We start from the raw sequence: 26,551 nt of genomic DNA, 5'->3' as shown, positions 1-26,551 counted from the left end.
GATGGAATGCTAAGAACCGTTATTCTTTCACGTGAATGGCCGACCTATGTGCCACTTCCTCACTTGGCTTTTTCATTTCTGACCATTTTCCTCGCATGGTGACCGATGGAAACTAGTATAAACCAAGTTCGGAAAAGAAGGGGAAAATCCTCGAATAACGGTCATGAAAAACAGACGGGAAACACCAAGAACACAGTGAGACATGGCAAGCGTCCAAAGGATTCAGATGAGTCGGATGATGGTTCGACGTGCCTCGAGGAATTTCAGCAACTGGTAAAGCATGAACACTCAATTAACTACACAACAGAAGAGAGTTTATAGTCTAACAAAAACGCTTAATCAATGGCATAAACTATTGATGATTTTGTGTTGATGCATCAAACCTTGGCACCCCATGCCATGTTTTCCTGATGGTATGACCCAGTTTATACCAAAACAAATGCATAATTAATATCCAATGGCATCCTTAAAAACAAAACTATAACTCAGGGGATAGGCAAAACTATTTACATCATTAAGGCCTCAGGACGTAACAGGTTATCCTCCAAGTCCACTCTTTCCCATTATTTAAAGTTGGCTCCAGACTACAGGATTCACCAGGTGTGGAGCAAAGTTTGCCCTCGACAGGTGGGGATAGGAGCTTGATTATTTGCCAAGCAACATTATTCGGTGCTCGCCTTGCTCGGCATTGTCGGTTTCCTTGTCCTCAAAAGTGAACAAATATTCATGAAGTAGCCGAACTCAAAGCATCCACACATTCTAGAATCAACTGTACTTATCAATGAGCACATTTATTTTTCAATAGTAAACTATTCCTAACTAGTATTGATGTGTTAATGAAACACAACAACATAGCATTGTTTCTGTCGGTTGGCCCAGCATAACAGTCTTGGAGAGCCTAGATCTGTACCAAGCTGAATAATAATTTGGAATGCCTCTCTTCTGAAACAGAAAAATCAGAACAAGTTTTTTGATGCATGGAAACGGATTGAAAGTGAAATAGGGCAACAGCTTCTGTGACTGAGTTTGTAGCCACTAGACAAAACAGTAACCGCAGCTGAAGCCATGACAGTTTCACTGTTGTCCATTATGATTGGTATTACATTGAAGACCCACATGGCACTTGGCAGATAGTATTCACTATTTCCGCACAAACTAGTACAAACCCCGCCTGTGTTAGCCACGCTATTTAGTGTATGCGAAGACGAGCATCTTGAGACTTGGCAAATGTCAATGGCAGCAATCGCCATTCAGCGAATACCACATGTCTGTAACCACCTTAATACATATTTAATTGTGTTTATTGCTTTGAAATCTAATGGGAGTAAAAGGGAGCCTCGAGAAGTATAGTAAACATATTGAAACAGAAGGGAAGTAGACTGACGTGGACCTTCTGGACTCTCGGACTCCATGGGAACATGAGGACCAGTGAAAAGATTGTCTTACTTGGTGTCTCAGTCCATGTCAGAGTTTAAAAGTAGACAGAGCTAGAATAGAAGTACTAAAACCGGAAAGATGTTCCTGGTTGTTCTTCTTGGAATCATCATGAGAGGGTTGGCAGAAGGCAAGTAATTGTTCCTTTTGTGCAGTAAACTGGTCATCCATTTAGCTTCACAAACCCTCTTGCTTAATATTACTGTTGTGAATTTTATGGGAAATAAAAGTCAATTCGATTGAAGGAATGAATACTAATAATCATAATATGTTTATTTAAGGCAAGCCAATTTAAGTACATTATACAATTTACATATTTTTCGCAGAACACAATTGATTTACGAAATAGATCCAATTGAACATTATTAGCCTCTGTGCATATTCTTTACATCAGAGAGTTGACCATGCAGTTTGTTTTGCTAATACAAACATAAAAGAACTTAGTATATCTAATTGCAGCTACCTAATATGAAGATAAATGGACATAAACTAACATCCAATGTGTTGATCCAAAGATTTGGTGTCAAGTAAGAAATGCCCTTAATTTGTAATTTTATGTATAATACGGAAGAAACAAATAAAAAACACACATAATTAGTTAAAAAGAATGGTTCTACTGCCAAAAAGGGCAGAAGCAAACAAAGCGACTGCACTTCCCCGAACGTTGACCGATCACAGATCCTTATCTAATAATTCATTAAACTGTAATTAAATATAGGATCAGGAATCCAAATAAGTAATAAAATAAATGTCTTTGCAAATTATCACTAATAGTGGACATTTCTAATTTAATTTTAAAAAATCAACAATCATCCTGTTTAATTTTTTATTTGTATAATATTTGATGCATAAACAAGAAATATTCTTACCAAGTGTATCATTGTTCATTACTTCAGAGCTGTTAAACACATTTTTTCTCTCGACCCAGTGCACCCTGGAATCAAGGAATTTATTCTACATTAACTAGTTGTCCAACTCTGTAATGAAATTTACCAAAAAACACAAGAGAAAAAAACAAAACAGAGTTAGTGAAAAAGAATGGTTCTACTCCCAAAAAGCCAGAAGCAAAACAAGCGACTGCACTTGCCTGAATGTGCTTATCTAATAATTCATTCAATTGTAATTCAATCTAGGTACAGGAATCGAAATAAATAATAAAATGATAAGTGTCTTTGCAAATTATAACTAAAAATGGACCTTCCTAATTAATTTTTTTTTTAAATCAACAATTGTCCTGTTTATTTTTTTAATTTTATGCAAGAAATGTTCTTACCAAGTGCATCATTCCTCATTACTTAAGATATGTTAAATACATTTATCCTCTTGACCCAGTGCACCCTGGAATCAAGGAATTTATTCTACATTAACTAGTTGTCCATCTCTGTAATGAAATTTACCAAAAAAACACGAGAAAAAAAACAGAGTTAGTGAAAAAGAATGGTTCTACTCTCAAAAAGCCAGAAGCAAAACAAGCAACTGCACTTGCCTGAATGTGCTTATCTAATAATTCATTCAATTGTAATTCAATCTAGGTACGGAATCCAAATTAATAATAAAATGATGTGTCTTCGCAAATTATAACTAAAAATGGACCTTCCTAATTAATTTTTTTTTTAAATCAACAATTGTCCTGTTTATTTTTTTAATTTTAAGCAAGAAATATTCTTACGAAGTGCATCATTGCTCATTACTTAAGAGATGTTACATACATTTTTCCTCTCGACCCAGTGCACCCTGGAATCAAGAAATTTATTGTACATTAACTAGTTGTCCATCTCTGTAATGAAATTTACAAAATCAAACAAAATACTCTTGTACATATTCTAAAGGAAAAAATCAAGCTTAGTCTTCTCTTTGAGCGCTGAAATCCATCATTTTCCTCTTTTTCGCTTCAGTAGAGTACACTTCGTAAAGGTCCTCTACAAGTCCACAGATGGCAGACCCTAGATAGAGCCTGTGTACAAGGGTAATAGAACTGTTTACGACTGTAGACCCTGGACCTAACTGGCTAATCCTCGGGTATGGTGTGACTGTAGTAGATCTTTTGTGCTTTCAATCAGATTACAATAAATTTTCTGAAATGTCAGCATTACCAATGTGGTACCCATTGAAACATTTATGGACCACTTCAAAAAACCTCCATTCAAATTAAATGATGTTTCAATTAAACTCGTCGATTTTGGAAATATTATGTAGACGATATTTTAAGTATAAAAATGGAACCCTAAAAGATTTAACAAAATTTCTCTAGGTAATTTATTCCTTATACCCTAACATAAAATTCGCATTATAAATAAATAAAAGTATTTAAACATTTTAGATTTAAAATTGTCTATAATGGATAATCTATTTGAAGTAGACATGTACAAAAAACCCACAATAACATACACCTTGATACTAGCGACTCTTAATATGAAATGTCCTTTTCTTCCAAATGCGCCAAGCCAAGGTACTTCACACATTATTTATTTACAAACATTTGGTTCAAACCAGTCAATCTTGCTTACAACCGAAGTACATACAACACATATTACATCCGTCTGTTAGTACTTTACATATGCCATGTTTCCTGATGGTATGACTCAGATTGTACAAAAACAAAGGCATAATTAATGATCAACAAGCAATAAGCAGGCCTTTGGATCAATCTAAATAATTATCTTTTAAATCTAAGAAACAGACAAAACCATTTACATCATGAAAACCTCAAGATTTAACTGTTATTATTCTTTTCATATCCACTTTCACTTTGTATCCATTCCATTACTTAATATATAATTCTTTACTCTTTTTTTTCCCTAAGTAACTCCAGTTGGGTTTATAACTGCCTCTTAACTCCTTGAAGATTGGTAAAATATATTTCTTCTTGAAGGCCTGAGGACCCAATTATTCTCTTCTCGTTCCTTAAAAATCATACACACTGCTTAATACATATGGAATTGAACTTACGTTTATAAAAAAGTGTCGATATATTTTTTTAGTAATCAATTTATTTATTAAAACTGGACTATAAAAGATATTTAAAATGTGTTATTGCACAATGCTGTTTACATGCAGTACAATATTTTCCATATTGCACAATACCTATCAAATTTTTTGATATCACAATATATTGCACAATCTTTCAATAACATCTAAACAGTATCAACTTTATCGCACAAACCTGAATATTGACAATAATATTACACAAGTATGGACCAGTTTAGTGGTGAGGGATGGTTAGGGTTCTATTAATTTCACTAGTTTTCATGGTCTGCTGTACCAATTAATAACTTTCAATTAATTAAGGTTTTTAGTTGAGATAAAAAAGTCAGTGTCACGAGTGGGATTCGAACCCATGATCTTCGGCTAGATATGCCGCTACTCTATCACTTGAGCTATCGAGACTTCGATCCACTCGGACACTAACTTCCCATCTCAACCCCACCTTTTGAATTTTCCCTACTTTTTGCCATTTTTCAAATGTCGTGTAATCTATTTGATTCTTGGCAACAAATGAAATGGCCATGGAGAACTTTAGTGAGATATGCTTCAATTTAACTTATTAAATTCACTAGTTTTCGTGGTCTGCTTGACCAACTAAGAACTTTCAAATTAAGGTTTTTAGTTGAGATAAAAAAAGTCAATGTCACGAGCGGGATTCGAACCCATGACATTCGGCTAGATACACCGCTGCTTCACCACTTGAGCTATCGTGACTTCCATCTACTCAGACACTAACTTCCCATCTCAACCAATGTTCAAACTGAAGTCTAAGAAGCAAGTTCATCGAGCTGGTCCTCTTCAGTCGTGTCACAGGGGTTGTAGGCTGGCTCACTTCGATGTTTGGATGTTCTTGGAGACAAGATTTGTGCTTTTTGGCATGATATGACCTCAGTAATTAGGTCTTATATTCTCAGGTCCTGATCTTTATTCTGTACGTACCAACAGGCATCAATCATGTTCCTTAGAACATTGTTCAGGAACTTTTACTCTGTTGTTCATTTTGGCATAACCCTACAACTATATTCCAAAGAACCAAATTGATAGGGTCTGATTTTAAATAAGAATTTTGTTCTAGATTAACAAATAGGAGTTTCAAGGGAACAATATTGTTCCTATACATTTTTTTTTACTGAAGAACCAACAGTTCAGTCACAATGGAAAAGCAATCCTAACGTCTGGAAAAATAAGCAAACTGCTAAACTACCTTAAGGATAGTGCACTTTTCAGGGTTTGGCCACAATCAGAGCTAGATTGATGGCATCGCGTACACCCACAGGCTCAGTAAGATTGTTGTTGCTCGGGGAGGACCTGAGCAGAAAGAACAGGCAGTGAGCAGTGGCAGCTTTAGCAAGAACAAGCTACCATTGCAGTGAAAGAACAAAGAATACTTCAATCCTTCTTAAAAAGATAGTTCCTACTCACAGTAAGTTTTTTTTTTACTCACAGTAACACTCTTACTGTGAGTAGGAACTATGTTTTTAAAAAGGATTGAACACCGCACTCACTCCATCATTCATAATTTCTACAAAGAAAACTTTGGTCACCAGGGACCCCATAAAAAAATTGCATTTGAATCAAAATTGGCATAAATAATTAAAAAAATTTATCTACACCTACACACAATTATCTAAGTGTAATTTTTAATTTGTAAAAGTTAAAATGCAAAAAAAAAATTCAAGGTGGATGGAGAGACACAAGGAGTATCAAATGATGTGTCAAGCACAGAACGGGCACCGTCCTTTCCAAAGAAGAGGTTTTTAATTAATCTCGAATTAGATGTTGTCGCTGTTTTTTTATTTGGATTAGCTGCAGTAAGCAGGTTTTATAAGCTTGACGAGCCTAGGCACATAGTGTGAGCATTTTTTTTTTTTTTAATCTCTCTCGAATTGTAAATTTTAAGACATTCTTTAACCTCAGATTTGATGAGCTTCATTACGGCAAATACATAGGGCTTTATATAAAGAACACGTTCTTCTTTGATCTTCATCCTCCTTTGGGGAAATTGCTGATCAGTTCGATCGCTCAATTCGCTGGTTTCGACGGTAACTTGAAAAACCAATTAGTTTAAAAGTAGAAAAGTCTATAAATATTTTTTATTTTCTTTTTAGGAAAGTTCAGATTTGATCGAATCGGCACAGCATACGATGAAACCGTTCCTATATTTGCATTGAGATTTCTTCCCGCACTATGTGGTAGTTTGATAGTGCCGACATCGTACTTTTTAATGCTAGAACTGAGATGTCAGCAATGGACAGCCATGCTTGCTGCTCTACTAGTGCTTTTTGGTAAATCAATCGATTGTCCTCCTTGTATTATTTCAAGACTTGAATAAAATATTTCTTTAAAAATAATAAAAATGTGATTTTTAAAAGCAAGAAAAATTTAAGGCTGTAATTAAAATGTTCAAGTAATACATTTATTATTATAAAAGACTTATTTGATTTTTGTGAGAAATCAGCAGAAAGTTCACAAAGGTTTTTTTAAAGTTAATTTTTATGCATATTTGTTTCAGACAATGCTTTATTGACTCAATCAAGATTTATTTTAATGGAACCTATGTTACTATTATTGACATTATTGGGTTTGCTTTCATTTTTAAAGTTCCGAAGGTATACAAACAACTTCAAACATCCAATGTTTTGGATCTGGTTATCGACATGCCTCACTTGTCTCTCTCTTGCTCTTTGGTACAGAAGTGAAAATAAATTCATTTTTCTGGTTTAACGAAAAAAAAGTAGATTATACATTAAACTGTCGTTTTAGTGTAAAATACGTCGGATTTTTTTCCCTCGCTTTGGGTGTGACGTTGATGTGGATGGATTTCTGGAGGCTCCTACCAAGAAAAGATTTGACAGACAGGATTTTGATTTTTCAAGGAGCATTCAGATGGCTTCTTTCCCTGATTATACCCGCTGTCGTTTATGTTTCTGTGTTTTATGTCCACCTAATCCTTTTGTACAAAGCCGGTCCACATGATTCTGTAATGACTAGTGCTTTTCAAGCCAGCCTCGAGGTAAAGCGTATTACTATTATTTATTCTTTACACTTTATTAACATATGGCTCATTTAAGGGTGGACTGGCTTCTATAACAAAAGGCCAACCGTTAGAAGTTGCTCATGGATCACAAATTACTCTTAGACACACACACGGTAAAGCTTGCTGGCTCCATTCGCATAATGCTGTTTATCCTTTAAGATATCCTGACAAAAGAGGAAGTTCTCATCAGCAACAAGTCACCTGCTACACATTCAAGGTAATGCTGGTTGTCTTATAAAAATATATTTGTTTGCATTTTAATCTGGCCTTTTGGAGATATGAGAATTTAAGTATTTTTCTTTTACTAATGTAATTCCTGTCATAAAGTTAACATCTAACTTGAACAAGGTTGCAAACCATTTTGTAAAACTTTTTTCATATTTCGATCAATTAAAAAAAACAATGGGAACTGCTAGTGTGGCAAATATAAGTCAGATGCCCAAACCTCTTGGCCGTCATGGTCCCTTCTGTTAATGTCTTATTTTATTGCAGGATTTGAACAACTGGTGGATTGTAACAAGGCCGAACGAAGCTAATCTTGTCGTATCAACACCACCTGACGCGATAAAGCACGGTGACATTATTCAACTTGTTCACGGAATGACTGGAAGGTCTTTGAATTCCCATGATGTCTCTGGTCCTATGTCACCTCACAACCAAGTGTGTTTTTAAAGCATAATATACAAATAATTAAGGTTTTTTAGTTGAGGTAAAAAAGTCAATGGCACGAGCGGGACTCGAACGGCTAGATACGCCGCTGCTCTACCACTTGAGCTATCGTGACCTCGATCCACTCGGACACTAACTTCCCATCTCAACCCCACCTTTTGAATATTCCCTCCTTTTTGCCATTTTTCATCGTTTTTATCTCAACTAAAAAACCTTAATTAATTGTAATATATTATTGGTCAAGTGGACCACGAAATTAGTGAATTTAATAATATACAAAGTTAAAACTAAAATTTTTTAACTTAATTATAATTTGTTTCTAGGAAGTCAGTTGTTACATAGACTACAATGTATCTATGCCAGCTCAGGACTTATGGAAAGTTGAAATTGTGAATCGAGAGGAAGAAGGTGATGTGTGGCATACTATTCAATCTCAGGTATTTACTTTTTATTTTATTTTTTAATAATGGATAAAATTAATACAAGAGCAATCATTCTAAAATCACATATTGTCTGTACTCTTGCAAAAAATACATGCAAATTTATTTGTACGTATCATGTACGAAGGTGCTTATTGTAAGTAATCATTTTCACAATTTTTTGTTGAATTCATCAAATGACTACTCCTAATGACTTTAACAAATTATTGAACAACCGGTCACTAAAAACATACACAAATAATTTTAACTACTAGGTGCGACTCATTCATTTCAACAGCAGCCAGGCTCTCAAGTACAGTGGAAAGCAGCTGCCAAACTGGGGTTTCAACCAAATGGAAGTGGTAACAGATAAAGTGACAGTGCAGGACAACACAGTTTGGAACGTAGAAGAGCATAGATACACAAAGTGTAAGCGCAAAACTTATATTTTTCAACTCTAAGAGTAAGATTTTCTCGATCGATTAATCGCACACACAAAAAATTTGTACAACTTAATTTTGTTACTAGTTAAAAAATAAGGCTAACATAACTTCGGATGCTGGTTTATTCTGTCATAATTTGTTTGTTTACATATTTATTTAAGTGTTTAATTATAATATCATGCAATTCATTTGTTGTTCAACTTTCTTGCAACAGTTTGCGAAAAAGGCAAAATTTTAATTGAAATAGGTGAGTAATTAAAATGAATTCAATTATAATTTGAAAGTTGTGTTGTGTTTGATGTGCTTTTGTCTTATTTAAAAAAATAAATTAATTAAAAAAAATAAATTAAAAATTAAAAAAACGAGAAAAAGTTCTCCGTCTGTTATAAAGTCTGAAAACAAAATTATCGGTTAAAGAATTTCTTTTTACATTGATTAGTGAAGAATTAAAACGGATAAATTTGTGTTTTTGTCATACAAGCATGCTTTTCCCGTTCTGCTTGTGTGTAATAATTTTAATTTTACATTTAATTTACCCCGCCCTTAAATTTAAAATTGTTTGTTATTTTTATATGAAAAGTAGATCTCGATCATAAGATAAACAATTTTATGTAATTATAATTTTCTTTATTGCATGACGTCTGATGTATTTTCTAATTGTTAAATGTGTTGAGGTCTGTGATGTATGGATCCTGCAGCTTGATTGCATTTGATCATCCTGAACTTGTTCATACAGGTTTTATATCAAATACTGAAACAGACAGGATGAACAAGATGGCAATCAAGACAATGACTTTTATTTTAAACTATTAGAATTTAATTTTTAAAAGGTGGAGGATGCCAGAGTCCCTCAGGGTAGTACCCTCAGCCTATTACTGTTCTCTGTATATATTGTTAACATCCCTTTACATACTGACACCACTATCTTAACAAATGCTCTCTCTCACCTCATCATAGCTCATCAGACCCTCCTGATACATCTATATTCCATTGAAGATGGTTCAAAAAATGGCGAATCAAACTAAACACTGCAAGTCCCCCTAACATTCACCCTCTGTAAGTTCACTTTACCTCCAAACTATTATAACATAATTCCCTTTCCATTAAAAACGTCAACCGCTACCTGTATCTAAACAACACTTCCCTAGAATCTCCATACACAATTTAAGAGGGATAGAACTGAACTGATAATACCGATTACTTAAAAGACTACTAGACAACAGGTTTAAACTCCCTTGACATATTCATATACAACTCGATACTGAAACCCATATGGACTGGAACTATATAGACTAGAAACCTTCCAATTTATGCAGAATCCAGACTCAACAAACACAAATCCATAGTTCCATCATCAACGCCCTGTTCGTTGTTTCCAATCACACCATCCATAACGACCAAAATGTTCCCGTTTTAAATGAAGTTGTAAAATTCAGCTGCAAAATATTCCACGCTAAACTCCAATCCCACGGATCTTTTCCCTTTTTTATCTTTTAAGACCTCAAAGCCTGCTATCATTGATGATTTCTGATTTAGGACTGCTATCACTGGATAACTTTTCCACTCAATGTCTTTATTTCCTTTTCATTTGTATTATCTTATCTATGTAACTTATTGTACTTCACAAATATTGTTGGCTCAATAACACAGTTTAAAAAAATTAGTCCAGGATGAGAAAGAACGAGAGAGGGATATGATGAACGCTGAAATGATTCCAATGACTGCCACCCAACTCCCGTTCTATAGAAAGTTTTTAGAACTCCAATATAAGATGCTGTTTACAACGCAAGAAAATCTCCAAAGCCATATGTACAGCAGCGACCCAGTCGAATGGCTGTTCATGACAAGGGGTATAGCATATTGGGTCAGCTCTAACCACAATGTATGCAATCCTAGTGCTGAAACAATTTTTACCAAATTTTACCTTTTTTTTCTATTTCAGGGCCAAGTACACTTACTTGGTAATGTACTTATTTGGTATTCTGGCACTGTGAGTTTAGTTATTTATTTGCTCATTTTAATTTTCTATTTGCTAAGGCGTAGAAGGCTCATTTATGATTTAAGCCCTGGTAAGCAATTTATATTATTTCTGTTCAATAATAGTTATTGTTATTTTTTTTAAACATCTATTTTGCAGTTGAATGGGAACAGTATAAATTTATAGGACAGACACTGTTCATGGGATTCCTCTTCCATTACATACCATATTTTTTTGTGGATAGGACGCTGTTCCTTCACCATTATTTCCCAGCTTTTCTTTTCAAGATACTTTTGACAGCTGCAGTCATTGAGCATATTCATTCTTTAACGAGGTAATTATTCTCATAATTTCAACTTATGAATTAGGACGTGAAAGTTAATTTTGTACATTTTGACAGGCATTTGAGATTCCTTCAGGCTCTATTCACATTTGCGATTCTGGTATGGATTATTGGAGTCGTTATCGTTTTCAAAATATTTTCTGTCATAAGCTACGGTGCCACCCCGCTTTCTGGCGATGATATCTTGAAGTTAAGATGGAGCGAATCCTGGGATTTTATTGTTCACAAAGAATAATTTAACTTATACTCGACATCTTTGTAAAAGTCTGATTGTAATTGGATTTTGTGTTGCCACAAGGAAAGAAAAAATAAGACTGCTAGATTTAATTTTCAATTTCATGTACAATTTGTTTTATAATTAATAGTTTTCTGCCATAATACTTGTCCACAAAAGTATGTGATAGGATAAAAATATTATTTATTCATACTGATCTGTCTTCTTAGAAGAAAAAATTAAATCATATATTTTCGAGCATTTATGAAATAAATGTCAAATTTTAGCAGGTCTTTTGTTTTGAATTTTTTATAATTTAACATTAATAAATTCCAAAATAATGTACATGTTAATAGTTTGAAATTTTGCGCAATGAATTCTTGTAGCCCAAAATTATTTTAAACAAAGATATTTTCTTAAATATTATTTGTCCTAATGACAATTTTGACAATACATAATTTTATTGCTCTGTTAATGTAAATTTGTAATTTTTGTATTATGTAAATACATTTTAAACTAATATTATTATTGTACATATAAGACAAATATTTTTTCTACATCAAAAATATCTTTATTATATTATTTATTTAAATAAACATTGCGTTTATATTTATACTTAGTATTTCTTACCATTCAACTTATTATGGGAGTTCAAAATTAGGATGGACTACATCAAAAAAAATTCTTTAAAATATTGGTCCATAGATAAGAGATTCTATTCTTCCCCTTATATGGAGGAGAGTGCACAAACGAATCAAGTTTCTGAGCACGTGGTATTTCAGGAATCACATTTCAGACGATAATTTCAGTTAGTAGATAATCCTGAACCCTTAAATTTTAAGCAAAGGCTTTTATNTAAGTATATATATATTGTAAGTAACCTCTTTTATACTGATCATGGCTAAAAACCAAAAAATGCCTGACCGATAGACTTACTCAGCAAGCATTCTTATATTCTTCCTGGACCAAGATGATCGAAACTGATCAAACTACAAGTTCATCACCCCACAGACCACAAGAAGAAATATCACAAGGGCCAAATATGTCAATAATTGGAAAATTAAACCTAACATAGGCAAAACCCAAACAATTTTATTTACCAAAAGTAGGCCCAATAAGTCATGTTCTGTTGTGGGTGCAGTTAGATTTAAAGGTAACCTAAGCCATGTCAACTCTGCAATAAAGCTACTGGAGGTATCCAGGCTATTTGCTTTACTTAATAGCAACTCTGTCTTAAATGTAGGGATGATATAGTTCACACAAGGGAGAATCATATAACCAGTACATTCCTTGTCCTTGACCCTGCCCCAGTAAATGCCCATATCCTAACCTGACCATTCTCCATCACTCTTATCCCTCTGCGTTGTCATACTACATTTTTCATGTGAGGAACCACCAGGTGGACTTTAGAACACACCCAATACACCTATAGTTGCTATACAAAAAATAAGTATCAAAATTAAGAAAATTCCATAGCATGTTAGTTTTTGGTTATCTTAGCACAGGACTTTGTAACAGTGGTTTAATTTTAACTGTGCATGCCACCATCTTTGACATTTCTTTTTTACAAATAATCCATGTATGAAGTATGCTGCAGCATCAATAATTTTATCCTCCAACTACACATTTTATACTCCATGCTTGTACACATATTTGGAATAATGGTATTGCACAGTGTTATGTAGATCTGTTATGCTTCAATGGCCAATTGTAATATTGAGTCATGATATTGAGCCTGTGCTGTTACACTTTTGTTAGATGGCTGACCCACCTTAAGCGTCATATCAGCAATGAGCTGGTTAAATTTGTGTGGAAATAAAAATTAACTATATTTCCTTTTCCTGCAAAGGCCAAGCTTTCTGGCTTTGATTTCTTGCATTGAAGTAGATTTTTTTCAACTTCACTTTTTCTCTTCTATGGGTGGGTAGTTACAGATATCAAAATAATGACAGATAACATCTCTATCAAAAAAATACCATTCCAAATTTTTCCTATCTGATAATACAATTTTTTTTAATACAATTTATAATTTCCTTTGTTACAATCAGATCAGATGATCAATCAGATATCTTAATATAAAAATAATATAAACCTAAATAAATTTGAAAACAAAAATAATAAAACAATAAGTAAAATTAAACAGTAATTCTGTCAAGCTATCTGACATGGATGCGGGGACAAACACTACGTTTTTCACTCTATTATCAATTAAAAATCCATGGATTCAAACTCAGAACCACTAGCTTGGTAAGCTGGTAGCTCAGCTACCATAGTCCCCATAGTAAAACAATATATTACAAAAAATGGAAGTGGAAAAAAATCATTTTGAAAAAGAAGTAACTGTTTTATTTATTAAATATTATTTCTCAAAAATGTATCTCAAAAATTGGTTGAATCAAAACATAATTATGAAGATGTGTCCATTTCTTCTGGGACAACTCTTTTTACTTCTTCACTATCAACTTCTAACGGGATCACTCTGTGAGAAAGGACGGCCGTTGTGCCAGGAGCAAAGCGATAATTCCCTTGCCTGAAAGTGACGTATCGAATAAGTTCTAAAGCACTAATTTAAAACAACAAATATAACCTTTGTCCTTTTATGTTTGCGACATCGTAAGGTCTAATGTAATCAACAGCGCCTCCTTTCTTGATTACACAAAGATCGCAGAAACTTCCTGATCCTAAATCATTGAAGATACCAGCTACAATAGCATTTCTTACTAGTTGTTTGCATTCGTCCTCCTGAATTGAGAAACAATTGAGCAATTCGGCAAACAATAGAATTATCTATACCTACTGTCATATTCGGGTGCCACTGGGATTCAAGTACAGAAGTGGCTGCGAGGGAACCAGATCCCATGCTTGTAAAAGGAAGTTTGTCAGTTGAACCGTGAGGATGAATACTATAGAGATGTGGTCCATCGTTATCAACACCTCCTAATACTAATGCAGCACCAATATATCCCTGCAATGAAACTCGTCATTTTTTCTTCTTCAAATAAAAGTTAAACATGACTCATACTTGATATCTAAAAAGTAATTGTTTTAACAAAGTATTTGCAGTGATAACGGGGACAAGTCTTCCTGTCATCAAATGGTGGAGTTCTAATTGAGACGAGATTGTGAGCGTAGTCATTTCAGTATCAGCAGCAGTTCCTGCTCCGCAACAACTGCAAAACAATTAATTTCTTTTTCTTTTTTTTTTCTTTTTCTTTATTTTTGTCAATTTACAAAATTTACAATTTTACAGATATGGTATTTATACAACATTATATTATGAACAGTAGATTTGTATTATATAACAATGGCATTCACCCAAAAGCCTCTTGGCTTGTGCTGGGTGAATTGGAAATTAATGGCTAAATGAACAGAAAGTGTAGCAGTCTGAATTAAAACCTGTTCAAACAAGTCCCACCAATGCTGAAATGTTACAAAATTATGAAAATGGAAAAATTACTTACTACATGTTCTTTGCAAGATAATGGATCTTAGTGCAGTTCTTATCGGCGACAATAGTGTCTTCTGTTGCTCTAGTATCAGCACCAAGGACTACACCATCAGCGAAGATAGCACCGACAATGGTTGTTCCAGTTTTAGTCGCTTTGGGAGTTACATATCCCTTTTCAATCAGATTGCTGTTCCTAAATTATTTTTTTAACTTTAGCATAATCCATTGTTAATTTAAATAATATCAATTGAATTTTTTTTTTTGGATATCTGGTGTTTAAATAATTCATTATTTAATTAACTCAAACTTTCCTCAAATGTGCAGTTTTCTTGCATTTCTCCAAGAATTTAACAGCATATAAAAAAACCCAGAGATTTTATTGTAAAAATATAATGTTTTTTCTAATCATTTTGGTCTACCTATCCTTAGATTTTGGACTATCATGTGTTTTTTTTCACCATTTTTAATGGTACGGTGAGATGGTGAATACATGACCAGATGACAAGTACAATGATGGACAATCGAAAAATGACTAAATTTCAGATATCAAGAAAAACAGTCACTCAGATCTGAAGAAGAAATCTAACAATATAAATCTTCAAACTACCTAAACTAAAGCAATTAAAAAGATATTATGGATTCTGCCTTTTTTTAATTTATTTTTTATACTAGCTAGTATTTTGCAAGGAATAAAAATCAAATTAGCAGGTGAAGACATTGTTGAGTAGTAATTTGGTTTCAAATTTTCCCAACAGGTGTTGTTAAAAAAAAAAAAATTAAAAAAGTTTGACTATATATAGATAATCTACAATAAAATTAATAATATATTATAAAATTGGAATAGTCCACTGACATTTATCTATAATATTAATCTATTCAGTTATTTACCTATTTCTAAAACACAAATCTTTTAATAAAATAATTGTGGGTGGCATGCATGACCCAATAGGTTGAATGGGGGAGAAAAAGACAATTGTATTATATTCCCAGCCCAGGGATTCTTTCTTAAACTGTGGTCCACGCCGACCATAACTGGGGGTCTGTGTGGTGAATTTCGAGAAAAATTAATAATTACAAAAATAGATGAATGAATAAAATTAAAAAACTAATAACTATGAGTACTGAAAATGAAAGTTTTTCTTTTGCAGTAACAGTCAATGTGTTTTTCACTTAGCTTTAGCTTCAATACTTTAGCTATGGAACAAATGCCAGCCTCTTTTAAGAAAGTTTTGGATGAGTCTGTTCAAATTTTTAATTATATCAAGTCACAAATAAATATACTTAGATTTTTCACAATTTTGATTGATGAAATTGTGAACACATTCGAAGTTTGGATATGTCCTTGGAGCATTACTAACCATCAGTTTGCAATACTATGCTGTAATGGGTTGTCAAATCGCTTTCCATTTCGACAACGCCAACCAATCTATTTTCAAGTGAATATGAATTTTGAGAAATGTTTTTTCCATGTTGATTACCAGAACAGAAAGAATTGGCCAAAGGAACACCACTAAAGGCAAACTCCTAATGGTACATTGACGGCTCCAAAACTGACAAGGGCATGGGCTGGAGTCTTCAGGATGAGACTAGAGACCGAAGTGATCATAAACCTAGAAAAATACGCAACAGTTTTCCAGTGTGAAATCACAGCAATCGAACACTGCGCCAGGAAATAAAAAGGCTAGGTATATATTCCCAGAAGATAGCCATCTTTTCTGACAGTCAGGCAGCAGTAAGGCCCTAGCCTCATGCGAGGTGAAGGCGAAGAATTGCACGGCCTTGACGGGAGTCAGTGAAGCTAATGACCTGACCTTGGCATGGGTCCCTGGGCACTTCGGAGCGAACATGGACTCTCTAGGTCCTGAACCCTACTGTGGCTTAGCAACCTGCCTCAAAATGGAATACATCTTAAAATGGATCCTTAATGAGTTCCAAACCTGGTGGAACAATACCATGAGGCACATGAAAAGATACACCGAAGGGCCTCCTGGACTCCAGACAGGGCACTGCCACTTAAGAAAGCACATGACCAGACAGGAGGACAGACGGAAGAAACGGTGTGCAGATACTGGCAGGAAGAGGAGACCGCAGGAGACATTTTATGTTTTTTTTTTAAAGTATGCAGGTGCAGGTTTTTGCAACTTGGACAGGAAAAAACGCAAGCAAGATCCTAGACTAACAAGCCGCTGGCAAGGCTGTTGAGTTTGATTAACAACCTGAAACTGGCCAGTGAGTTATAAAAAACATGGGAGCATAATAGATCTACTCGGGTCGAGGTGCAGAAGGCCTTGTGGCCGCCTCTTTTATTGATGGCTTATCCCTATCCATATTGATATCCCTCTCCATCACCTAATGCTAATTTATAAAACCTTAGTTTACTACCTGTACTGTACGTATCTAATTTTAAATACTTGAATGCGAAAGATTTTGTTCTGTGATAGGGGTCGCTGGCTAAAAAATTTGGGAAGCCCTGAAGTAAAATATTTGTTCTGGCGAATCTATTCACCAAGAGCTGGATAACAACATAACACCACCTTTGAATATAGTCACTCTGGAGGTAGGTGGAAATGCAATGGATTGAACATGGTCTTGTATGAAGTTTAGAGTCTTCATAGAGACAGGTGTGTTGTACATTTATGATTGTTGTCAGAATCAGTCAATAACATAAACCAGATAATCAATTTTAAGTATTTGTTGGGAAAAAACAACTGTGGCCAATTTTACCGAACTCAATGTATAATAGGAAATTTTAATTTACCTTTGGCAGTTTTCAAAATTAAACCCTCGTTGGGCCCTTTCCAACGCCAACACCCCAGCCATAATAGAACGTTTCTTTGAAATTAATTAATTACAAATGGATCGAGAAAACCCAAAACCGTTTCGGCTTAGTAATGCTGAAGTGTAAACTAGAAAATCCTGTTTTAAGGAGGTTTCATATTAATGCTGACTGGAAACCCAAAATTGCAAATCATTTTAAAAAAATTCGAATTTTTATTCTCACAACGATGGAATTGTTAATAAAAAAAAATTATTTATTTATCCTTTTTAATAATTTAAGTGACAAGTATGTTTTTTGTCCAATAGTTCATTTTATTACTGGTATACATCTTCATGGCGGATGACTTCTAATGTAATTTGTGATTGTTCTCAGTCAATTTTTAATTGACACTTACATCAGCTATTGTTTCAATTTCATTGCAATTGACTCATTGTAAGTTTGTTCAAAGTTATTTTATTTTGCGATTTGTAAAAAAAAAACCATATGCTTTGGTTATGTTTTGATTTTTGGTTATCAATACGTAAATAGGTGAAAGTGTGATAGGTATAGCTTTTATTTTGTTAAACGTTTCCAGCGTTTAATTTAATCCTTATTTTTTTAATCCAAAGCGGTATTGACGGCCGAAAATAATCGTCCGAAGTCAGATCCTCTGTTTAAATGCTTTCTTGAAACTGCCTTCGTTTCAATTAAACCCGATTTGAGTGAGTTTTGAACGTTTTCATAGAAGGGAATTGTAGGAAGGAAAATGATCGACAACCAAAAGTTAGGCTATACTTGCATTTTTATTTATCTGACTATCTGCACTTACAAAGACCTGACAGTGCAGACATCCGCTGAGAAGGAGATTCCGATGACCAAAGTTGGCCTCAACGCCAATATTGGCCCGACCATCAAATTCTTATATTGGTAAAATACACATTTCCTCTGATGCAAATGAACGTAAATAATCGAATTGTACACTTTTACAGCTATTCTTGCGGCTACAAGAAAGCCTTCGAGGATTATTCGAACATAATCAGGCAGAAATACCCGGACATCAGCATAACCGGAGCGAATTATGATCCGCCGGGATTACATATGATAATCGCCAGAAGTTTGGTAAACAAGGCCTATATTTAAATGTATTTTTACCCATGTTGAGTTAACATTACATCATCTTTTGAAGACCAAAACAACTTTACATAATCATTGAATAATTTACGAATTCACATTTTCCAGGGCTTTTTGAAAATGGTCATTATAGTCTCAGTTCTGAGTGGAATTAATTTATTCGCCAAATTTGGACTGCAGACGCCATACTGGTGGACATGGTGTACTGCGAACAAGCTTTGGTCGTGCATGATGATATTTTTCATGACGAATGCTCTTGAAGGTCATTTCATTTCAACCGGAGCCTTTGAAATCACTTTAAACGGTTTGTTTGTCCCTAGATTAATGTTAGATAACGTATTAATTAAATTTGTTTGTTTTAAAGATATGCCTGTTTGGTCAAAACTCGAGACGGGAAGAATACCTCAGCCGCCTGAGTTGTTTCAGATCATCGACAATCATATGAATTTTGGTTCTCTAGATATTAAAACTGGTTTTCCAAAATAAGTGAAAAAAAAGTTACAATTTATTGTGAATGTTTTAAGTCAATGCAAATGATTATTTAAAAAAGAAAAAAAAATGGCGTTTCTGTTGTTATAAATAAGAACCCTTGATGAATTAAGTATTGATATTCCTGTAGTTTAATTACCAAGAACTCAAGTTTTATATTTGTATTGTTTTAGTTTTATTACAATAATATTTGAGCGTACCATTAAATGATAAAATAGAGTCAGTCAAATGTAGATTTTTAACATTTTAATGGTGCCCGTACAACTGGTCTAAGTGTGCTGTGACATTAAAAATCTTAAACTTTTAAGAGCCTCATTTGAACATCACCTAACAGGTAAACATTCCAAATAAAATAGGCATAAAATTTATTGTTTACTACTATTTGAAGCGAATAATTTATTTTCTAATGTTAAGGACTAGGTTCAGTGACAATAACTTTTATGCCAGAACGATAAAACAAAAAATTTTTACAAATATTGTTATTAAATCAAACATTCATTAAAAGAGGTTAAATTAAGAAAATCACAGCAAATCATAAGGAGAGTGATGAACGTGTTTATAATTATTATGAAAAGGCCTAGTGAATGTTTTAATTTTAAATTTGCTATGTTGTTCTCAATAAAATGGATTTTTTGTCAAATGCATGTATTTCAATATAATCCTTTCCCTTAATTACTTTTTTATTTTTTAAGTACAAGTTCCTATCAAATAAGACAAATAGCTGAAATACATATACTTGATTAAATTTAATGGATTTCAGCAAGCAAGCAACAGCACACATTAGTGCTTTGATATCGCTCCCTTCCTTACAAAGCTTTTTCACCTATTGACGTTTTCTACCATAAAATAAATCAAAGAAAGTTTCAGGTTTTGAGCTTACTTCCAAAATCCTCACACCTACCCAAAAAAGCCATCATTTCTATTTGTTCTTTGTATAACCTACTTAACTTTAGCATAGAAACCACTCATTTGTACTAATGTTCCCTAAACCATAAAACCAACACGTACTGTTTCGCATAGGACAATACTGACCATTTTGAGTAAAAGTGTATAATAGCAATATATATATAATGTGGGCTGACAAACAGCTAAGGACATCAGCGGCCCTCTGTGTGTTTTTAATTATTTTTATAATCTTTCTAAGGTTGAAAATGATGAAAATAGAGGAGAAAAAGTTGCATATATTCTTACAATTCAAGGACATATAAGTCCATACACTGATGGACCAAATATATTGCACCACTCAACTTATTTAGATAAAAATTAAATCCATCATCTTTCTACATTAGTTACAGGTAATTCAAAGACCTTGTAGTCAAAATAAACAGTAAATAATGCTTTGTTTACTTCCTTTCTTTAATTTTGTACTGATTTCAAATCCCATTTGCACAAAAAAGTAGCATTATGCTCTTCCATAATGTTACACCTAAAAATGCTTTCAGTTAACCTCTTTCCTTTGTATTCATATTCTTATTCATAGTCCTTTTCCAATGGCTTCAGTCAGAGTTTGAGATTCCTAATCCTGGGAAAGTGAAGGAAACACAAGGGTGCCCCGATAAAACAAGTTGGAAATGTTTCCATTTCCATCAGGACTGTAAGAAGAAAGCTCAATGAAACTAACCTCAGGATCTGGCACCCGGCTTGTGAACCTCCTACCACAGCTCAGAAAATGGCTATGCTTCAATTCGGACGGGAATACATGAATTAGACATTGGAAGATTGGGAACCAGTTCTCTTTATAGAGTTGAGTTGGCCTCAAATCTTCAGATGAATGATATTTCATATGTGGGGATGCTTAGGAGAAAGGTACATCCCATACTGTATGGTTCCCAGATGGCATTCCATGGTTGGTCTTTGATGTTCTGGGGTGGCTCTGGCCAACACCTGAGAAGGTGTCTTCCCTCTTACACGTTATTGAGAATTGACCCCTCGAATACAAGGGCCATCACTGCATAGCTGTGACACTTCTGATCCTAAATTCTCAAAATATAAACTCTGACCATCAATATGGTTTACGCAACTGCTGTTCAACTATATAACAGTGTGTGGTAGACATTTTATCCTTTTTTATTGCATTGGGGCAATGCTGGTCTGAGGCGTTTCTTGACATAAGCCAAACTTTTGATCAACTTTGGCACCCAGGCTTGCTGTCCATGTTCAAGGGTATTCTTCCCTCCACCTATTAGCACTGTCATCTCATTGTCCAGTTGTTCCGAAATAAAGGCAATTCCCTCTCAAAATATTTCCCTATCCCTGCTGGGATAGGGTTCCTCAGGGTAACGTTCTGGTCCCCTGTTATACCAAGTTTATTCAGCTAGCATTCTACCACATCCTCAAACCCCCAAACTCACATTTGCAAACAATCCTTTTTAATAACTCTGATCATGTCATTTCCATTCAAAACCTTCAACATCTCACACTACTAGAGTCTTGGTGAGGAAATAAAATTTTAAAAAATTAGCACAGAAATCCACATACAATCCACATCCACTCTCAAAAAGATGTCCTTCAGTTAAATACTATTCCCAAACATGGTGGGTAACTCAGCGCATCGACAAATGCTTGACGTGAAACTGAAATATCAAGAAGTTATGATACCATACAGAACTGCTGCTCTTGTACAACATCTTGCCCAACGCTCTGTTTTACCTCCCAAAAATAAAAGGCTGCTTTAGCAGTTTTTGTTTTGTTGAAGAGCAATTAGTACATTCGAACGCTTCAGACCTCCCTAAAAATAATTAATTTAAATTTGTTTTCTTCTGTTCTTATTTTATGTATTCAGATTTTTAGTTTTTTTTTCTTTAATTTAAGTTCTTTGGAAGTCTTTTTTTTTCAATTATTTAGTAGCTGCAATTTGCATTATAACATATAAAGTGCATTTATATATTCCTTTGTCTAAGACGAAATCCTCTCCCATTATTGAAAATTTCACAAAACCCTTCCAAACGCTGTAAATCAACACATCCAAAAACTCACATCCCGACAAATTCCCTCGAACCCTCCTCACTGACTGAAAAAACGATGGCTCCAAGATCTGCAAGAGTATCCAGGAATTTCATTTCAGATAATATTAAGTAATAAAGTACTTATTCCTCTCCAGTGATCATTTTTCACATTTGTTTAACGTTTTAATATTCTAAGTTTGAAGAAGTAATTGTTCTTTATTTATTCATTTTATTTTTATTTGTGTCTTTTTGCCAACATCCATTGGCAGAAGAATATTGTCCATAACCACAAATACTTATGGAAGAAAAGAGTAAATAATTTACGATTTTATTCCTAACTTATCCAAACTTTTTTTGTCAGGACGACTTTTTCTTAGCTGGTTGCTTTATCCTGTAATCTGGGAGTTTGGACCTTCAAAGTACACCAAAAAACAATTATTTTCAATGTTGGCTACTCTGGGTTATTTTATCATAGTAAATTAACAACTTATTAAATACAGGTATGATCGGAGACAATCTAGTCACAAGATTATCCCAATATGCTTCCACAACTTATTAAATGTTAAATTTGACTATGATATACAATATTAACCAATCTAACAGGTATTTAAAGTAATTATTGTGTGGCAGATCTTATGATTTATCTTTCTTTCCCCACAGAATTTCATTAACAGTAAAGGTTACGATAGCTCAAGTGGTTAGAGCAATGATGTATTGAGCCGAAGGTCATGAGTTCAAATCCCACTCATGACACTAATTTTTCACCTTAATCAAAAACCTTAGATAAAAAAAATAGTTAATTGGAATAATTAATATGTCAATTAAGACCACCAAGCAAATATGGATTAATTCTGAATTTATTTATTTCATTGCATTTTTTTGATATAATTAAAAACATTTGAATATAATTTTAGCATTGCCTGCATGTTTATATGCCAGAAAATATTTTGACTAATGATAAGATAATATATTAATTAAGTAGCAATCAATTTATTAAACTTGTGTTTATTAACTTTTTATTTTAAATAAAAATAACTTTTGGTATTACATTCTATGTGATATGTACATGTATTTTCATTTACAATTTTATTCAAAACAAAAACATTTTACAATACATACTTTATTAAATTATAATCTATTTAATTACAAAGAAAAACCATTTCTAATTACATAAAACATGATGGTGGCAGTGATAAAAATTATGTATATTTTCTTCTAAATGCACATTATTTACAATTTGAAAAAATCACAATTGGCCTTTTAAAGGAAAGTCTTGTTTTAACATTATTATTTGGTATTAACTAATTATGTGGGTTATAACGTGTAGTAACAAAACTTCTCTTCTTTCTAACACACACAGCACATCGACTAATTTTCGTAGTGTGCATCGGCTCTTTCAAGGTAGAAGTTATGGGCCTTGAAAACATTGCTCTGTCATCAACGGTGGCCAACCAGAAACTAATTCCTGTTGCATAATAATTGCATTTTCCGGCTCCCTGACACTCAATAAACGGTTTGTCTCTGAACTCTTGTAAGCAAGAGCCAGGTGAAGCCAATGATTGTGTACCACCTCGTCCACCGACAGCAGTATGCTAAAAATGAAAGGAAACAATTGAAATCTAATCACTTAATGTCACACTTTTTCACTTACCATTACAAAACTATAGCCGGTCCAAAGCTCATCCCATCCATTCGGGCATGACGGTACTGACATGGCTTGACTGTGTACAGCTAAAGGTTTGTACGAGGCCTCACAGACAACACATCTAAAATGAAAATCAAATAGATTTAGCGTTAGATATTTGAAACAACTCTTGTATTATGAAAAACCTAAGTATAATGTTGTGAAGTAGATGAGAGCAGGTGGTTATTGACAACTAGATAATTTGGAGATTCTGAATCAATTTGTTGTTAATAGTAACTTGTTTTCTGGTCTATGTAATCAAGGATAAGTCTACATTGTACTCATCCCTTTATGCTAGGTCTAGATTTGAAATCTTTGAAGGAGCGAACATCACCAAATAACTCCCTGAGATAAAATGGTACAAAATCTTGGGGTTTGTGAACAAGTTCAAGAGATTTATGCAAGACACGTGAGCCAACCAAGTCCCAGATCTTTTAGGGATGGGGTACGAGTCTACCCAGGCATTTAACCCCTCGGTTCTGGTCGCCCACCCTATATAATATCTATATATATACTCATCCCTCCGGCTGATTTCACACAGGAGGGCTTAACATCCAACTCCAGTTAGGTGTCGCTGATGAGGGGTCAAACTTTTTTTCAATACGTTGACTTGTTTTTAAACTAATTCAATGACCTGGGACTACTTACAGATGATCAGAAACAATTCATCATTTTTAGAATCAAACTAACAACTAGTTATAACAATCATAGTCAAACTATATACAGAAGTACAAAGAATACACTCCATTTGTTTCCAAGCACACAGAAATTGGGGAAAAAATGAACAAGCATTTACATTGGCATAATCCAAACTCTTCTGTACACCAACAGATAAATTTGTAGAACAGAAGAATATGAGATAAAGCAATAAAAATCTGTAGGCACCCACATTCTAGATTTTAACTTCCTAATGCAAGGACAAGTCATGATTTTAATAGGCTTATTGGTCGAGTACTGAATTCACGTTAGACTGACATGTGTGACTGGGCATGACATCCTGCAAAATGTAAATCCTGCAAAAACGCAACAAAATACTCTGACAGATTAACTAAACAAACTGAAGAGCTGAATCTTCTACTGGAGATTTTTTTTTTTTTTTTTTTTTTTTTAATTCAAACTTCAGACGGCAAGTAATAAAATTCATAGATAAATTATAAATCAGAAACTTATCAGTTTTACTACAGGATGAGCTGTACCTCTTGAAGAGAACAATATTTACTCTCATTATTTTGGAAAATTTTGTTGGTTATTTGTTTAGATTTAAAATTTTCCTTGTTTATTCATAGAAATGAAAGACGTCTGAATAATAATTTTTAAAAAATTTAATCATACCTTGAAATATATCTTCCCATGTCGTGGACTGGTATGGGAGCCATTGAGCGCAGCATTGGTTCAGTTGTACTCAACCAGAAACTGTACTCACCACGAGTTGCATACTGACAATTTGAATTTGTTTCACAGAAGAGGAATGGCATTGCTGAGAATTTCCTTAAACAGCTTCCAGGTAAACCTTATAACAAAAATTAGGTTAAACAAATATTAAATTTAGATAAACTTATACTTAACCTACCTAAATCTTGAGTCTTTGACTTGTGGTCACCCATTATGCTTAGCAAGGAATAGCCAGTCCACATAGGTGTGGTCCCTTGAGGACACGTAGGAATATTTTCAGACTGTGAGTGGTATGTAAAATAGTAGCTTTGTTTTTTCGAATGTACTTTAGTTGCTGGCAAACGCAAACCACGTGGTCCATCAAGCCCTGTGAAGATTTAAGAAGAAGATCGTATTTATCAACTTATTAACATTTTCTAAACAGCTTCTCTATTAAAATCATAGGTACAGCTATTATAATAATCACCTCTTAATCCAACATCTCCTTTATTTCCTGGTAGTCCTCTATCTCCTACGGTTCCTCTTAACCCTGGCAATCCTGCAAATCCCTTTCTTCCCCTTAAACCACGATCACCAGTGTCACCCATCATTCCCTTATCTCCTGGTATACCTGGTCGTCCAGGTACTCCGACACGACCTATAAATCAAAAGCGATAAAGAAAACACTCTTGATTTATTCAATTATAAAATATTACCTGAATTTCCTTTGTCTCCTCTGAGACCAGGCGGGGTATAGACACCCGCTGATGTGAAACTCTCTCCTGGCAAACCTTTTGGACCCTAGAACATAAAAACATTTAAATTTAAAATTTTTTAAATGTTAAAGTATTAACCGTGGTATGTATGAAACAATAATCTTTATGGATTAATTTTTCCTGCAAGAGAAAATTTGAAATAAATATGTTTGATTTATACTAATTACTCGTAATCCATGTGTTCCATTAATGCCCGGTTCGCCTCTTGGTCCTGCAAATCCTTTTCTACCCTTTGGACCTGGATATCCAATTGACCCAGGAACTCCCTCATCTCCTTTTTCACCTTTCTCACCGTATAAACCAAATTCACCATCATCACCTACATCACCTCGCAGACCTTTATCACTATAGTGATACAAAAAAAAAGAAATTTCAATTAATTAAGCTCTTCTGAAATATTAAACTAAAAATATTAGTTTTATTATAG

The 26,551-nt window shown here is 33.9% G+C and overlaps 4 protein-coding genes across 4 annotated transcripts in view; 2 read left to right on the top strand and 2 right to left on the bottom strand.

Annotated features, from left to right (window-relative positions):
* The first annotated feature begins 90 nt into the window (after positions 1–90).
* Positions 91–11,944, top strand: LOC106665830 (protein O-mannosyltransferase 1). Its single transcript, XM_014392598.2, has 14 exons — positions 91–273; positions 6,099–6,271; positions 6,337–6,461; positions 6,528–6,704; positions 6,932–7,106; positions 7,183–7,432; positions 7,491–7,673; positions 7,949–8,116; positions 8,449–8,562; positions 8,820–8,973; positions 10,652–10,869; positions 10,930–11,056; positions 11,125–11,299; positions 11,366–11,944. The coding sequence occupies exons 1-14, from the start codon at positions 106–108 to the stop codon at positions 11,541–11,543; spliced, it is 2,385 nt and encodes a 794-aa protein (XP_014248084.1). The 5' UTR covers positions 91–105; the 3' UTR covers positions 11,544–11,944.
* A 1,898-nt stretch (positions 11,945–13,842) lies between these two features.
* LOC106665859 (proteasome subunit beta type-7) lies at positions 13,843–17,899 on the bottom strand. The gene is made up of 6 exons (XM_014392657.2): positions 17,729–17,899; positions 14,984–15,163; positions 14,545–14,692; positions 14,320–14,487; positions 14,110–14,264; positions 13,843–14,052 (listed from the first exon to the last, which is right to left on the bottom strand). The coding sequence occupies exons 1-6, from the start codon at positions 17,788–17,790 to the stop codon at positions 13,929–13,931; spliced, it is 837 nt and encodes a 278-aa protein (XP_014248143.1). The 5' UTR covers positions 17,791–17,899; the 3' UTR covers positions 13,843–13,928.
* A 214-nt stretch (positions 17,900–18,113) lies between these two features.
* On the top strand, positions 18,114–19,982 carry LOC106665860 (thioredoxin reductase-like selenoprotein T homolog CG3887). Its single transcript, XM_014392659.2, has 5 exons — positions 18,114–18,292; positions 18,358–18,655; positions 18,718–18,847; positions 18,968–19,163; positions 19,224–19,982. The coding sequence occupies exons 2-5, from the start codon at positions 18,495–18,497 to the stop codon at positions 19,343–19,345; spliced, it is 609 nt and encodes a 202-aa protein (XP_014248145.1). The 5' UTR covers positions 18,114–18,292; positions 18,358–18,494; the 3' UTR covers positions 19,346–19,982.
* Positions 19,983–23,336: 3,354 nt separating this feature from the next.
* LOC106665799 (collagen alpha-1(IV) chain-like) overlaps positions 23,337–26,551 on the bottom strand; it is a 74,135-nt gene continuing 70,920 nt past the window's right edge. The window contains exons 28-34 of the mRNA XM_014392522.2: positions 26,292–26,469; positions 26,065–26,149; positions 25,836–26,006; positions 25,548–25,736; positions 25,310–25,487; positions 23,945–24,059; positions 23,337–23,885 (exon numbers count right to left, since the gene is read on the bottom strand). Of these exons, the coding sequence (XP_014248008.1) occupies positions 23,595–23,885; positions 23,945–24,059; positions 25,310–25,487; positions 25,548–25,736; positions 25,836–26,006; positions 26,065–26,149; positions 26,292–26,469 (1,207 nt within the window). The 3' untranslated portion in view covers positions 23,337–23,594. The remainder of the gene's footprint in view (positions 23,886–23,944; positions 24,060–25,309; positions 25,488–25,547; positions 25,737–25,835; positions 26,007–26,064; positions 26,150–26,291; positions 26,470–26,551) is intronic.

Source organism: Cimex lectularius, unplaced genomic scaffold (assembly GCF_000648675.2).
Source record: "Cimex lectularius strain Harlan isolate CLEC.00 unplaced genomic scaffold, Clec_2.1 scaffold238, whole genome shotgun sequence".
Classification (NCBI taxonomy): domain Eukaryota; kingdom Metazoa; phylum Arthropoda; class Insecta; order Hemiptera; family Cimicidae; genus Cimex; species Cimex lectularius.
Note: the sequence above shows the minus strand (reverse complement) of the source record. Positions and strands in the feature narration are given on the sequence as shown.